The 17270-nt window shown below is 38.5% G+C and overlaps 1 protein-coding gene across 1 annotated transcript; it reads left to right on the forward strand.

Annotated features, from left to right (window-relative positions):
- Positions 1 to 544: 544 nt before the first annotated feature.
- Positions 545 to 16981, forward strand: LOC140233299 (F-box only protein 31-like). Its single transcript, XM_072313409.1, has 9 exons — positions 545 to 692; positions 1258 to 1326; positions 9591 to 9667; positions 10400 to 10570; positions 11596 to 11676; positions 12882 to 13009; positions 13657 to 13810; positions 15625 to 15908; positions 16822 to 16981. Exons 1-9 carry the CDS (start codon positions 545 to 547, stop codon positions 16979 to 16981), a joined length of 1272 nt encoding a protein of 423 aa, XP_072169510.1.
- The last annotated feature ends 289 nt before the right edge of the window (positions 16982 to 17270 follow it).

Consider the following 17270-nt stretch of genomic DNA (forward strand, 5'->3'; position numbering starts at 1 on the left):
ATATTTTAATTGCCTTCTTCTTGCAGGAAATTTTGCAACATGCTGCATCTATGTCATGTTGGTTTGCTAGCTTCCCTTCCAAAACCTTGTGATGGGGGGTAATTTTGCTGCGGTCTGTTCCAACCTGTGATTGGGGGTCAAAATCCTAACAAGAATCTGAAAACAAGCACATTATGTTTTGAAATGTTTGAAGGCTTCCGCGATGGTAGAACACTGGGTGGTAGAAGGCCTAACGGTGCACTACATATTCTTTCTTGGGTATATAAAGGGCCTACCCACTTTCTATGTTTCTCTTTGAAAACAGCAAGAACATGCTCACCAAAATTTTATGTGCTGCTAAAAAAGACAGGAGATGCTTTACAAAGCCTAATTTGTTGCACCCCCTGCTTGAAAATCTCTAGGGAGAGGTGCTATACTTGGTGGTAAAGATTTCCCGAGTTGCCACTCGAGCCAGAGCGTTAACACCCTTCTCATTCTTAGCTGACGATATGTTCTCTTTTTTAACTCGCACAGGTGACCAATGCCAACGGACAGTCCAACAAAGATGGATATGCACACTTTGCCACCAGAACTTCTCATCGCCATTTTCAAAAAGCTACCAGGGAAAGACTTGGCCAGCATGGCAATGACTTGTAGGAAATTCAGAGAAACATCACTGGTTGACTCCATCTGGCTCTTTAGATGTATAGAAGGTGAGGATGTATACTGTTTACGACATAATATCAGCGAGTCTAATTTTTTGCAAATCAGGACTCCTCGAGAATTTTGTGAGATGCTGTTAATTTTGGGATCAATTCATGGAGTACAGCAATGAACAGAGAAATGTGCTTGTGCATGTCACATTCATGTCGAGATCAGAGTTCATGATTTTGCGTGTTGTTAAATTTGCGAATATCACTTGACTTCAGAATTTCACGAAAATAGAAGCCTCAGAAAATATTATATGGCATATACAGTGATCATTGAGAAAGATTGAGACAAAAGTTTCATGCATAGTTAACAAAGTATCTTCCATTCGGCATAATGAATAAAGTCCACACATTCCACTGAACTCTTGTAGCCTAATATCATTTTTTTTTTTCTTCATTCAAGATAATCTTTATTATGCTGATAACATATGCCCTTTTTCTCTTACTATATGAGTCAGAGACTGATCTGTGATAAAGATGATTTTTGTTGTATATCAATTGCAGACCATTCAATATGAAGAGATTTAATTTATATAATTAATAATTTTCTGTTCTGATTTCATCCTAGAGTATGATGTTGGCCCAAATGAGATGGAAGGAGCTAATATTGAGTCTTGCAGGGATTTCTATACCAAAGGTATTAAACTTTCACAACCTTCTATGTGTGTGCTGAGAAATAGTAGGACTCTGGGTGACATGTGGGAGTTATTACTTGTATCACAGTGCAGCAACATGCTAGTACTTTTGAGCTACATAGTCAAAATTTACAATGCTTTAAGTGTCATGCCAAAAAATAGGTGATAATATGCTGAAAATAAGGAATATGAAAATTAATCATTTGTGTGTCTGTGTCTGCCAACTTACTTAAACCCTGTAAGTTCAGCTCATTGACTGCTTTATTAACCCGTTGAGGATGAGTCCCAAGTATACTCAGGCAGGGGTCTATAAGGCAATGCATGGTGCAGCAAAATCAGCCCGTCCTCAACGGGTTAAACATTCAAAAATTAGGGCTAACATAAGTACCAGAAATCATCTAGAACTCTAGATGACCCCAGCTGCAGGAGACCTTGTGAACATATATACGTTCATGCACAATATCAAGACATTTCTCCATGCAGCATGATGAAGTGTCAAGTCGTAGCTCCCACCCTGAGTACCATGTCATGAAAAGAAAAGGCTGGCTAATGTTTTGATTTTTGTTTTCCGAGAGTTAGGCACAGTAAAACCAACCAAGGTTGACACAGTAGAGACACTAGCAACGAAATGTCTTCCTTGTCTAAGCCCATAACTAATGAGCCTCTAATGCTCTATTGCATTCATGCTGTTGGTTGTGCGGTCACACAAAGTAGCTGCTTCAGCTCATGCATATTCATACATATTCATACAGCAGACATTCTTTTGTAGGAAGAATAGAGTTGAGCTTATAGTTTCTTTTCTCTCATTTGTGCTCTGTCAATTCTGCTATTGTCTTGCAGTCAATTTCCCTTGTGTTGTTGAAGAGAATGTTAAACTACTCTTGTCAAAATTACACCACATCGCTGTGACGCAAACTTGCCACTCCTGCAAATGTAATTCCACCTACCAGGTATACCAATGTCTGTTCTCCTACCATGGATGAAATCTTCACTTGTGATCAGAGACTGATGACAGTAAGCGTTTTCACATCGGCCCGATAAAAGTCCAAGCTTGAGATATTCTTCGCGATCGCAAATTAGCGCGCTATTTCATTTCCTATTCACATCAGCCCAAAGAGAATTGCCCCAAATTTTTTTCGAGCTAATTCGACAGCTGAGCATGCGCGAACAGTGTCGGGTATACCAGTAGAGCGCGCGCCTTCGGGTCACACACACTAGGCATGATGGGATGCATCACGCTAATTTCTTGAGGCGATTTCACATTATCAAATAGCGCGCTAGTTAGCAAATTATCCCGCTATTTCTGAAATTTCCCGAGTTGGACTCGAGAAATTTTCTCGGAACAGAGCGATAAGATTAGCGTGCTAATTTGTATTCACATTATCAAATAGCGTGCTATTTCATGATCGGTTTGATTTCCCCAAATCAGAAAATAGCGTGCTATTTCGAAACACCAGGCTGACGTGAAAACGCCTAGTGTATATGCCGCTCAAAGAAAGGAATTAAAGGACTCTGAACCATAAAATGCTGTAAGAATTGTGTATGAGAATAAATTCATGTCATTGCTTCTTTCAAAAACATCTCTCCTTGAATCTAGAGTTTAATTATACTCAGACATCACTGAAAGTAGAGCATAAGTCATGTGATTTGTAACATCAGTTTTAGAAGAACCGTGAGTTCTGACCTTCTGTGTGTGAGATTACATACCACCGGTAATTCTCGGCTGATTTCATTTCTGTGTGACACAAGATTGTTACAAGCTTGCTTTGTGAAGGATTGTTGGTCACTTGATAGCCTCTGAAGAAGGTGCTGGCACTCATGTAACAGCTTACCCTGTATTGCAGTCTGGTCTAGTTAGCAAAGTTATACAAACACATATTTGCGTCAGTGCAACGAACAAGTATTGTGAAAACATCAATGTGACACTGCAAGTCAGCGGGAAGTTTGGCATCAATATCATTAATCCTTTTGTTTTCATACAGGAAAGCTCCATTGTTTGTTTATGTTTGTTTATTTTATTAGATCCACCATGTGACTGCTGAATATTTGCAATGGAAGTAGATTGTACATGTCTGAAATGTTACATCAGACAGAAGCCATAATTCTTTGCTTGCTTTGAACTACTTCAGGGCATACCCAGTTGTCAGTATTTCTGAAATACTTTTTGAACAAAATTACAGCTCTGCCTTCAATGAACAATATAACAGCATGCCACCAAGTCTGACAAGGAAATGAGATTTATTTCAATATGTAGAATGCAAGCTCACATGAGAGAAGAATTCCCTAGTTGTTCCGTATGGTAGCAAGAGGAAATTCCTGTGTGTACATTGTATGTGTTTATAATTTTTTTTTTTTCCCCATAGTCTTTCTATGAGTAAGCTATTGTAACTTTATTACCTCCGCCAAGGGGGGAGGTTATGTTTTTGTTACCATTGGTTTGTTTGTTAGTTAGTTAGTTCGTTTGTCCGTGTGCAAAATAACTCAAAAAGTGGTGAGCGGATTTAGATGAAACTTGCAGGAAAGGTTGAGAATGAACCAAGTAACAAGCGATTAACTTTTGGTAGTGATCTGAGAATTTTTGGAGAATTTATGAAGGATTTTGATATTTTGGTAGGTAGGGTCAATGAACTTGGGAGTTCAGGCTGCGCGTATTTGAGGTTTGCATGCGCGCACTAAAGTGCGTGCTCTAGTTTCTGCTGGGGAGAAGCGTGCCGCACATCTGAGGGTTTATGACGTAACAAAGTCTTCTATATTGGGAAATCGGGCGATTTTTCAGTGGGTGAAAATCACTAATCTCTGTGGAAGAGGAAGATCATCAGTGGAAAGTAACTGCTAGGTGGAGGTCTGCGCTCTCGGAGTGCTTATCTAGTTCAATATGATTCCCAAAATGGGATCGTGTAATCCCCCCCCCCCCCCCCCCCCAAAAAAAAAAAAAAAAAAAAATGTGTTCTGTACATGACAAATCTCTCCAAGCACGCCATGAACGTACAAACATTGAAACAAAATGTACTGTATTTGTAATCATAAATTGATTCAACATAGTATTTATGTTCAATAGTAGCGAGGTAGGAGGGGACATTCTTGAGCTCTTAAAGGACAAGTTCACCTTCATTAACATAACGATTGAGAGAATGTAGCAATATTAGTAGAACTCATCATTGAAAGTTTGAGGAAAATCGGACAATCCGTTCAAAAGTTATGAATTTTTAAAGTTTTTGTGCAGTCACTGCTGGATGAGAAGACTACTACAGTGTATGATGTCACATGCGTACAATGTACAACAATATAAGGAAAATATAAAGAGAATTTCACAAAATTTCATCTTTTGAAAAAAGTACACATTCCCTTGACTCGTTACTGACATATGTTATGGGTAATATTATTCCCATTGTCTTTAGAAAGAGGCAAGTCAAGTGCTCTTTTATTATGAAAAAAAAGTGAAAATATTGTTGAATTTTCTTTACATTTTCTTTACACTGTTGTACTCATATGACATCACGAGCCTTAGTAGTCTCCTCATCCAGCGGTTCCAATACAAAAATTTTAAAAATTCATAAAGTTTGCATCGATTGTCCAATTTTCCTCAAACTTTCAATGATGACTTCTACTAATATTGCTACATTCTCTCAATCCTTATGTTAATGAAGGTGAACTTGTCCTTTAATGTAACCCTCTTCCATCATAATGGCAGCATTATTTTCAGCGAGAAAGATTCTTGCAAGTATTCTTTGTTTGTTTATGTTGCTGTTTTCACTATTATTGTCATCATCATTATAGAACTTTATTATTACCTCTGCTCTGCCAAGGAGGGTATATTTTTGTCAGCGTTGGTTTGTTTGTTTGTTTATCTTTTTGCGAAATAACTCAAAAACTTGTGAACAGTTTCGGATGAAACTTACAGGAAAGACAGATGATTACATTTTGATAGTGATCGAGGAATTTTAATGAATTTTTGATGGATTTTTATCTTTTGGCCTATAGGTTCTATGAACTTGGGAGTTCAAGCTGCGCGTATTTAATGTTTTCATATGTGCACTAAAGCGTGTGCTCTGCGCGAGACGCTACACATGCGCGCAGCACGCTGGAAGCTGATGAGGTAAACACAGAAGGCTTTTGCAGGGCTGCACACTGGCGCCGGTCCGACGGTTAAAGACCGGTAAAAGTCACTGTCGGACCGGTAACTTTTCGGGAAATCCACAAGTTACCGGTCCGACATGACCAGCAAGAAAAAAAGCATTGGTGGGGTCAGTAGAAAGAAAAAGAGCAGTCCCGATCAGGAAGAAACAGAAGGCAAGATATCGCACTGTTCAACAAGTTTTACGCAAGTTTTCGTTTATGTCTAGCGGTGCAATTTGTACAGTGAGCACTAGCAGTCGACCAGTTATTCGCGCTCGCTTGCGCATTTGGCGCTGTTCACGCACTGCCATGCAATGCAATACATGCAAAGCATGTACAGTGTAACTGTTTTTCGTTTGCTTGCGATCGGCGGTCATGCCAGACAAGAAGCATTGATAGAAGCGCACGCATTTCTGAGTCATTTTGCTCATGATTTTTTAGCGCAAGATCAATCCGATCCCGGCTTCGCAGCAGCGTGGCAGTTATGTTAGAACTAGTTTACTTGTGTTGATTTTTAGAAAAAGTAAAAAGACATTCGATATTCAACGATGCAGTAAATGGATCTGATTGCGTTTATTTTCATTTTACACAGTCATTTCACAGATGAATATTTTCATTCGTTCAGAATGGTCTCATAATGAAGATAGGCGCAAAAAGATCACGAAATCGGCTCTTCCGTGTACTTTTTAAGAAAGCATGCACAAAATGTGAAGAGATAATACTAGGGAGAAAAAAATCATAAAATCATCGCAGTCCCGCTTACATATTTGAGGTAGAAATCGTCCCAAAAAGGATCATGAATGTACGAAATGCGAAGAGATTATAGAGGAGAGAAAAAAAAAATAAAGGACACATTTGGTGAGTACATCATAAAAGATTACAGCCGAATAACAATTCATGAAATCAACGCAATCCTGTTGAAATTTGAGGAAATAATGGGCGCAAAAAGGATCTTGAATTCAATCCTGCATGCCGTGTTGGTTATCAAACACGCATGCACAAATGCGACAAGATTATCGGGAGAAAAATAAAAAACACATTTTTACCCTTCTGGTGCGTGCATTACAAAAGATTACATCTGAAGTAATTCATGAAATCGCCACAATCCCGCTGATATTTGAGGTAGAAATAGGCGCAAAAAGGATCGTGAATTCGGCCGTGACGTATACCTTTTAAGAACGCACGTACGAAATGGGAAAAGATTAGCGGGAGAAAAATAAAGGACACATTTTCACCCCTTTTGGCGTTTGCATCATATAGATTACAGCCGAATAGTAATTCATGAAAATTCGCAATCCCCTTGGAATTTGAGATAACAATAATAGGCGTAAAAAGAATCTCAAATTCGGCCCTGCATGCAGTGTATAATTTTGAAAACGCATGCACAGATGCGAAGAAATTATCGGGAGAAAAATAAAGATCGCATTTTCAACCCTTCTGGTGCATGTATCACAAAAGATTACAGACGAAATAATTAATGACATATCGCAATCCCGCTGATATTTGATGTAGAAATAGGCGCTAAAAGGATCGTGAATTCGGCCGTGACGTAGATAGGCATGCACGCAATGCGAAGTGATTATTGGGTGAAAAATACAGGGCACATTTTCAACCCCGTTTGTCCCGTGCATCATAAAGATTACAGCCGAATAATAATTCATAAAATCATCGCAATCCCGTTGAAGTTTGAGGAAACGATAGGCGCAAAAGAATCATGATTTTTGGCCGTGTCGTGTATCTTTTAAGAACGCATTTTCAACCAGTATAGCTGGTGCGTGCATCACCAAAGATTACATCCGAAGTAATTCATGAAATCGCCACAATTCGGCTGATATTATTTTGATGTAGAAATAGGCGCTAAAAGGATCGTGAATTCGGCCGTGTCGTATTCGCATGTACCAAATGCGAAGAGATTATTGGGAGAAAAATACAGAACATATTTTCAACCCCTTTTGGCCCGTGCATCATAAAGATTACAGCCGAATGATAATTCATGAAATCATCGCAATCCCGTTGAAGTTTGAGGAAACAATAGGCGCAAAAAGAATCATGATTTTTGGCCGTGTCGTATATCTTTTAAGAACGTATTTACGAAATGCGAAGAGTTTATCGGGGAAAAATAAAGGACACATTTTCAACCCCTTTTGGCGTGTGTATCATAAAAGATTACAGCCTAAGTAATTCATAAAATCATCGCAATCCCGCTGATATTTGAGGTAGAAATAGGCGCAAAAAGGATCGTGAGTTCGGCCGTGTCTATACCTTTAAAGAACGCATGTACGGAATGCGAAGAGATTATGGGGAGAAAAATAAAGGACGCATTATCAACCATTCTAGCTGGTGCGAGCATCACAAAAAGTTACATCCGAAGTAATTCATGAAATCGCCACAATGCCGCTGATATTTGAGGTAGAAACAGGCGCAAAAAGTATCATGAATTCGGCTGTGTGAAACATCTTTTAAGAACGCACTTATGAGATTCAAAGAGTTTATCGGGAAAAAATAAAGGACGCATTTTCAACCCCTTTTGGCGCGTGCATCATAAAAGATTACAGCCGAAGTAATTTATGAAATCGTCACAATCCCGCTGATATTTGGGGTAGAAATAGGCGCAAAACGTATCATGAATTCGGCCATGTGGTGCATCTTTTAAGAACGCACTTACGAAATTCGAAGAGTTTATCGGGAAAAAATAAAGGACGCATTTTCAACCCCTTTTGGCGCGTGCATCAGAAAATATTACAGCCGAAGTAATTTATGAAATTGTCACAAACCCGCTAATATTTGAGGTGGAAATGGACGCAAAAAAGGATTGCGAATTCGGCCCTGCATGTCGTGTACCTTTCAAGAACGCATGCACAAATGTGAATAGATTATCGGGAGAAAAATAAAGAACCCCTTGTAGTGCGTGCATCAGAAAATATCACAGCTAAAATAATTCATTAAATCGTCGCAATCCAACTGACCACCAAGAGCAGGTTACGCAGCAAGTTCGTGCGCCGATGTTTAGAAAAAGTCACAAACGCATTTGACACAATCTGAATTTGTTCATTATCATTTTACACTGTAATTCACAAACAAACATTCTATTTTTTCCTAGTTTTTTAAATTTCTTGTGCAATATATAATGCAAGTTTTCCAAAAAATATTAATCTGTAGAATGTACATGGGTGGGGGGGGGGGGGGACGTCCATAAAAAAACAAACAAACAAGAAAATGAGTTTGCAAGTCATTTAATGTTTTTTCAGGTTGTCGTTGTTGACCGGTAAATTTTCTGTTCGGACCGGTAAAAAATGGTAAAACGGGGCATTTACCGGTCCGACAGAGACAGGTTGGACCGGCAGAAAAAATGGGTTAGTGTGCAGCCCTGGCTTTTGTATCATTAGTGGGACTCACACTTAAATACAGATCTTGAGATTTGGATTGCGATCGTTATCTCACTACTTTGTACATGTGAATGTGGCTATGGGGAAATTGGGCAATTTTCAGCTTGCGTGCATGGGTGGAAATGAGCTTCCTGGTGAAGATTTGTGCTCTCAGAGTGCTTTTTGGTTAAAATTATTATTGGTTATTATATTTATTGTTATTATCATCACTATCATAATCATTATCATTACTGTTGGTATCATAATGAGTGGTAGTATCATCACTACAACCATGATTAGGTGACAACCATCCTTACCTCTAGAACAAATCACTGTGTTAGACAATTATTTGTGCATGGGGTGAGTACCGGTATAAACATTAACTTTGATCTACTGTAACTAGTCACAGAGAGTGGGGGGGGGGGGGGGGATGCATTTCATAAAGCGTTTTGTCCGACAAACTTCTCAGACAAATTGCTCTCAGCCAATCAGATGGAAGGATTTCAGTAGCTTATAACAGTTTGTCAGAAAAAAAAAATATCTGACAAAACACTTAATGAAATGCCCCCAGGTAGCAGTACATGTATGTGTAGATGGAGAGTGTGCAAATGAAGGCAAACATAAAAACAAAGCAGGCCCATCATATTCATCTCCTGGCCAGAACTAAGCATTATGAAGCCATGCTTTGATACTTTACCTACATTTGTAAGTCTTATATGGTTATTTTGTGTAAAACCATAACCTGACCTTTCTTCTTTCTTTTCCCTTTAAAATTCACACAACAGTGCTTTATCCTTATGGTCATCTACTTGGTGTGTGGCAACCACAGATGGGACCGTATGGGGGACTTGTCAAAATCCAGGTAAATGGACACTCGTTTAATACAACCCAGGAAATTCATATTTCTGCTCTGAACTCGGAGGACTAAAGCACTGGATAATTAAAACTTCCAAAGTAAAAGTTATTTTATGAAGATACAGAAGCCATAAACTACATGTACCACAACTTCACATACATTTGTACTATATCTATACCTTACAACTGAAAATTGCATTTCAGGGTTATCCCCATTTAAACCTCAAGGGAAATCCATATTAACAGTTCATATAGATTTACATCACATAACCCGTGTTCAATTGATTATGTGAAGCTTCAATGACTGTTGTGGCTCTCAAAGCTTTTTTTTATTTAATAATTTTTCTTTCATTGTTCTCATTACGACTATTGTTATCGTCATTTTAGTTACTGTGATTAAAATTGATTGACTCCTCAGGTTCAACGGACTGAAAGAATAATGCTGATTTGATATTTGAAGTCATTAGTATCATATCAGCCTCTCAGTTTGTGATTGTGTGATACATTGTCCATGCTGTTCAGAGGAATAAATGAAGAAATTGAAATGCAAGATTTAAAGATTGTTCATCAGTTGTGACTAATAGGAACCAAAGGGTTGAAACATCTTTTTAAATCATTGTCAAAGGAAGGATTGGTATCAATTTCTGTATAAATTCCACAGGTTATAGGATTTATATTAATATCTGTGTACATTCCACTGGTTATAGGATTGATATTAATTTCTGTGTACATTCCTCAGGTTATGGCAGGTGTATTGACTGCATCAAGATACCTGGTTCCGCCCGATCCAAAGGTGTATCTTCCACTAGGGGTCAAAAAAGTCTTCACGATTGGCCTGAGTGAGGAGGGTCCGGTTGAGATCCTGTGTTTAAAAGGCAATAAAGGGAGTCACAAGCTTGCCATCAAACCAGTGAGTAGAGCATACACTTTACACAAGTCAGAAATGTATCTCCAGCTAGATCTGTGTTCAATTACAAACAAATCATGTTTATTTCCATATGCTTGTGTTCGTTGCTGTCATCTGATCAAATCTTATTTTCCCTTGGAAGGTTTGTACACCTGTCATACTTAACCAGTACATTTGATGAGGGATCCATGGAGCACTTGATACATTTTGATTCATCCGCTTTCAGATCTGACTTGAAGTTCTGAGAGTACTGAAACATTTTCCCTGGTCTTCCATCTTCTTTATTAGGAAAAGCAATGGAAATTCAACACTCTGCTCAATTTGTCTATGACGTGACTGCTTTGATGTGTGATTTGCCCAATCAATGAGGCTGCACCTCATTGAATGGATCAATAATTTCGACTTTCAGTGAATAAAATATTTCCATGGCACAAATGTAAAAACATTTATTTGTTTTACATAACACATAAAAATAGATCCTTGCAATTTGATGTTTTATGAATTTAGAAACAAGAGAGACTGTGTTATCTGAGATCAAGAGAGTGCTGAGTGCTATGCGCTAGTGCACTGTCTGTCAATATGCTTGATGGCATGCACACTCATAACACAAGCATTTTATGTACCGCGTATGTGTGCCAGGCTCTTGACACGCATGCAAATGCAGCAAATCACATGGAATCAAAATTGTACGATGAATGAAGCCACAATTCAATAGCATGAATTATGATGTAATAGTAAAATGGGACAAATGATCAATATGAAACAACCTATCAAATGACGAGGATCAATTTAGGTGTTTTATATATATACTGTATACATGATTGCTTCAGACAAATTGATGATGATTGTAATGATGTATTAATCAATATTTATGTATGTGTAAGATTTCATCTATACTAGAGCTACACTCTTTGACACTGAAATTGAGAGTTGGACAACCAATTGGCAAACTTCTAGAACAAGCTAAAGTGTTGATTTTTATCAATCAAAGCAATTATGTTCCATTTTCCCATATTTCATTCCAACAGAGTCCAACCACTCCCAACAAAGAATTCACCATCAAGTGCTGCAAACCAGAAAACCACAAATCATTGCGGAAGGGGAGAATAGTAAGTTGGGCACTCACTGTATTGGAATGTTATAACAGGCATGTTTTGAGTAATTCGAATGCAAAGTATTAATAGTACAAAAATAGAAATGTGTGAATACAGTGCACTCCCGTTATAACGAACACGGTTATAACGAAATTCCGGTTACAACGAAATAAAATTTAGGGCCGCAACATTATCAACTCTATGTATTTTTATTGTTTATTCATTCGGTTATAACGAAATTTCGTTATAACGAAAGAAAACTGCCGGTCCCGAGGACTTCGTTATAACGGGAGTCCACTGTAGTATGCTCACATATTTTGCGCATGTGAAATCGTGTTGTTACTAGTGGCTATCAGCAAATTCAAAAACATGCTAAATACACCAATACCGGTACTCTACTGAGTACTGGATACTACCTGTTATCACAAGGGAATGCCCACCTTTGCTGCAGTTTGCTATGTATACAGTATAAAGATGATGCACAAGTCTGAGTGTCATTACAAATTGTGTGCATTAAACCATTGAGGACGGGCTGATTTTGCTACAACACTAATTTTTCAGAGACACTTGCCCGAGTATACTCGGGACTCGTCCTCATCAGATTAAGTTACTATGGAATTTTCTATTATTAAACCCACGATGCACACGTTTAGACTAGATTCCATAGTAATACTTACTGCATGCACACTCTTCCTACTGATACAGAAAAAGACATTTGCATCATCTGCTTCATAGAACAGTGAGTAAAATTTTGCCAGAAATTCATTGTTTTTATCATATTTCCAACAATTACTGCTGCTTTACAAATTTACTTGGTGCATTTTTCCCCCTCCCGTTTGCCAATGATGCAAACCATGTGTCAGTACTTACTGAATGCATGAAACTTTACTGAGTTCATGGGTAGCTATCTCTTGCCAAGTGTGTTGTAAGCTTGCTACACTATGCACAAACTCTTGCTACTTATTATATTACTGGATGCATGACCAGCCATCTCTTGCCAAGAGCATGAACACTTGCTAAGTGCACAAACTCTTTGCTTTAAGTGCGTGTGATGACATATTTACAGTGCGTCTCACCAGTGGTCGTGATGATCATTTGATATTGAAAATGCAGCCAGTAAAACTGATGCATGGCACACGACAAATGATATTGCAGAATCTTCTTGACCTGTTATGTAGCGTTTAGTGTCAGCCTCATCAGTTGTCCCTTCTTCTCCGTAGAATCTCCATGAATTGCGAGTTTGGATCCAGGAAGAAGAGGGGAGGGAAGAGGGAGATCTCTTCTCCCATGAATTTGACCACCACGTGGAACTTCTACGCATGAAGTACATGAAACTCAACGAATTTGAGTAAGTCGCCTCTATATCTCTCTCTCTATGCTTTTATTTTGATTTACTGAGATAAATCTCAAGAGTGTATTGCTCAAGCCAGGCTTGCTAGAATACAGCCAGATTCCACCCCTCAAAGAAAAAATGAAATAAATTACAAAAAAAAAAAAAAATGTTCAAAAGGAAAAGGATAATGCTGAATGCTGCTGTCCTGCTCACATTTTTCACACTGCCTGTAGTAGGTCAGTAAAGGAAGCACTTGTCATTTGATCTAGTTTAAATCCTTTGTATTTCTGTAAATCAAAAGCATCAGTTTCTTCCTCAATTACCCAATAAGATAGGCCAAAACTTAATGAGATGTCCATGACAACGAGTGAAAAATGGTGACAACAAGTGAAAAATGGTGACAGCATTAAAGAAGCTGTGTTAGTTGCATTATAAGTCAAAGCATGTGCGCTTCTATGCTATCATTGTTGATCCCGCTTTGTTATTGTTCATATTAAGGATGTTATTTTTTGCCATTATCATCATCAGTTATATTGTTGCACTAATTTTTGTCAATATCATTATAATCATTATTGTAATCGATTATTATATCTTTTATTAACATCACCATCATGTTTAACTACCCTCATTTTCATTTCCTATCTGATTATCAATGTCCTCAGTTGCACATGCACATACAAGCGTCTCGATCCGCCACATAGGATAGATGTGATGCCCATTCAGCCAGGTCTGTTCAAGGGAACATACGGCGGACATGGCATCGAGATGATATACTTCACATATGAAGAGAACAGGCTGCAAGGGTTAAAGGTCACGGTGAGTAAATGTGGTCAATGGGTTTTGCCAGAAACTGGATATATCACATGGCAGTTAAGTCTTTGGAAGTTGAAGCCATGGTCTAGTTGACAATGCTGTGGACTTCACAAAGCTATGGAGAGTTCGAGTCTAACTGATACTACATCCTTGGACAAGGTCATTAACCTGCAATGGCCCACATAACCAAGGTGTAAAACAACTGAAGACACATTGCTGTAGCAACACTAGGGTATTAATGGTGGCAGGGCCTAATGGAAGAGTACTGTCGTTCTTACACTAAAAAGGCATCCTTGGTGTTCGAATTAAGTCCATGTCATAATTGTGTTGTAGCACTGAAGAGAATGTTGCAATTTCCCAGACATTTGACCCACACGCAAGCCACATATGAGAGCACAGCCAGAAATATTTCTGACCTGTGGATCTGGCATATTGTTGATTCATGGGAGGAAGACGAGACATCATTGATTATGTTGTCCCTGTAAGCCTTACGCGAATCTGGTGTATGTAGATTCATTTTTCATCACTCTGTCAGTACTCACTGATTTAGCAAATAAACAATGTAACCCATCAAAAAATAATAGTGCTATATATGTAAAGCTACAGAATAGTTTGATGCAAGGAATTTGATTTCTTCATGACCAAAAAAAAAAAAAGGGGGGGCATTTAGTAAAGATTAGTATGCAAGAGAATTAAATACTTTTTGGCAAAAAACTTATCACCTCAGCTAATTTGTGCGCATGACTGTAACTGATGTCACTTTTGTGACAAAGCTTGATAATTTGAAAATCCATAACTTACAAATTTTTATCCTTTTTTTGTGTGGAAATATGTCATTGTGCTGTTCATTTGAAATTCCTTTTACTTAACCCTAAAAAGACTGGGGGGGGGCCTAAAAGGCCCCCCCCTCGACATTTCGCGCGATTACTCAGCAACACGCAATGCTCTCGCCGCGATGCTCTGTGACTTTTTTCTTTCGAGTTTCCCGCACATTTTGACACCAAATTTGTGACGCCCGGGGGTACGGTTCTGAAGTTACATAACTTTTTGTACATGCACGTGAGACCGAAAATGGCTCAAAAATGCGATTTTGTGTACAAAGTCAATACAAATTGAGTTTTATCACATGGTTCACATAGATATGCTTATTTTTACTCTCATTGGCTAAAATCAATTTGTTTTAGTAGTATTATGCTTCAAAAAGGGTCTGCCACAAATTTTGCTGAAAAAAACAACAAAAACAAAAGGTCGAAAAAACAAAGAAATACATAAGAAATTCTAAAACAATAAAATAAATAAGAAATTAATTTTGATACCGAATTTTTTTTCAAGTACATTTGCTAAGAATGCTACAAAGAATATCTAGACCAAAAATGAGCACTTTTGGAGCTTTATTTACTGATTTCGATAAAAAAGTCTGATTTCTTGCATAAATTAGCATAATTAATCAAAATAAAATAAAAGAAGACTATTTTGGAAAATTTAAATATACGATCTTGTAGATTACATCGCACACTACCATTTTGCAAATTTCCGCGGCGATCGCGCGATCCACGGCCGAGATCTTAAGGGGGGGCCCTTTAGGCCCCCCCCCAGTCTTTCGAGCTACCAAAATAGCCCAGTCTTTTTAGGGTTAATACTGAATTCAAATAGATTCTAGTTTAAATAGCAAAAAAAAACAAACAAACAAACAAACCCAAAAACCAAACAGAAACAAAACTAGAACATGGAACGCATTTTTATTCTTGATGTGATCTCTGCCAAAGCTTCACCTGTGTAATAGATGCTCTGGTTTTATATCTGTCTTTTTGTGCCAGGGTGACCCCAATGTCCCAGCCAGCAAGATGTCCATGGAGGTCCACCTTGACAAACCCATGTTCCTCACGTACGAACAACAGCACACTCTGCAAGGCCTGATAGAGCTGGACCTCGACAGTGTCCGGACAGCGCCCCCGTCCAGAGATGGCGATGCCGACGTTACAGGGGACGCAGGCACCTCCCGGGCGTGGCAGCCTTTTGGACTGCCGGTCGAGGTGCATGACAGAGGGATGGACACCCTACGACGTCAGACAGATATTCGCCTCGACAGATGTACTCACAGGTAGGACTTTAGATCATGGTTTGCCCGTCCTGCTTGTTTCTTGTACCTCCTCTTCATAATCTTTTCTTTCTTCCGAGATATCGCCTTTCTTTCCTGTTGTTTCATTCCCTCATTTCAGTTTATAATAATAATAATAATAATACATACAATTTCTATAGCGCCGTTCTCCACTTTGATTAAATGCTCAATGCGCTTTACAATAGGTACATCAAAGCGAACAGATTGAAAATACAAGTACATCACAGTAATAGAAGAAGATGAAGAAGCAGAAAAAAAAAAGACATGAAAGTCTGTCTTCTAGCCATGTAATTATGGTTGTTCTAGCCATGTAATAGATTTTGTTAAGGTATTGTACACTTCAAAATGATGAGGGTATAACTCTTTTTCCACTGTTTATGATAAATGCTAAACATTTTTCTTTCTTGCATGGTAATCTTGACGTAGGAAATCCTATTCTCCATTGTGACAGCATCTGAGGCTGACTTTGTCTAAAAGATAGCAAGAAAACAGAAAGTAGCTCCTAAATAGCACAGAGCTACTTATTTTTTTTTATCACGTTTGAGAGTCTTGTATTCCTCCTATGTACCGAAAAAATGATGGACTATGAGAGACTTTTATCACTTGCTCCCATTGTACAAATGTATTTGTAGGAATGCAACTGCTGACCTGTATTTTTACAAACATATCGGGAAAACAAAGAAATCAATAGGATTTGAGCCTTTTATCTTTCTGGGCAGTGACACTACCACCAAATCTGTCCTAGCTCATCTTCATCCCTTTGCTTTAATAATCTCTTGCTTTCAAAAATGGACTACCATGTAGTCGCTAATCTTGCGGCTAGTAGTTTTGAGAAAAGCATAGTAATCGATGTCCATTTCTCACCCAATGCCAATTGTTACGTTTCTGCTCCAAGGTACTTTGGGACAGGCCTCATAGCGATGCCAGGGTTTCGAGATGCCACCAGGACGCCGGCCCACTTCATCGTCTTCTCCGAGGACATCCTGGGTTTCCTCTGGCTGGAGCTACGATCACTGAGCATCTACTCTCGGGTCACTGAAAGCATGTGGACGTAGCCCAGTGTTTGCCATTGCTGGAGGGACTTATAGGCCCGAATTCATGAAGGTGGTACAAATGGTGGTAGACAAAATGACCATTGCGTTAACGAAATTATCATTTCGTGGACGAAATGTTCTGAATCATTAAGTTACAAAATGTTGTCATTTTGTTACAAAATAATAATTTCATCGACGAAATGACTGATTTCGTAAATTTCGTAACAAAATATTCCATGCGACATTTGGCGCTCCATGGTTTTTGTCCATGGTTGAAACCATGGTTTCATTTGTACCACCTTCGTGAATT

This window comes from Diadema setosum, chromosome 9 (genome assembly GCF_964275005.1).
Source record: "Diadema setosum chromosome 9, eeDiaSeto1, whole genome shotgun sequence".
Classification (NCBI taxonomy): Eukaryota; Metazoa; Echinodermata; class Echinoidea; order Diadematoida; family Diadematidae; genus Diadema; species Diadema setosum.

Excerpts from the sequence above, each read along its gene's own strand:
- LOC140233299 (XM_072313409.1), top strand. The coding sequence starts at position 545 with ATGGATATGCACACTTTGCCACCAGAACTTCTCATCGCCATTTTCAAA. Across the intron at positions 13,010-13,656 it reads ATGAAACTCAACGAATTTGA|TTGCACATGCACATACAAGC; the intron begins GTAAGTCGCCTC and ends CAATGTCCTCAG. Across the intron at positions 15,909-16,821 it reads CTCGACAGATGTACTCACAG|GTACTTTGGGACAGGCCTCA; the intron begins GTAGGACTTTAG and ends TTCTGCTCCAAG.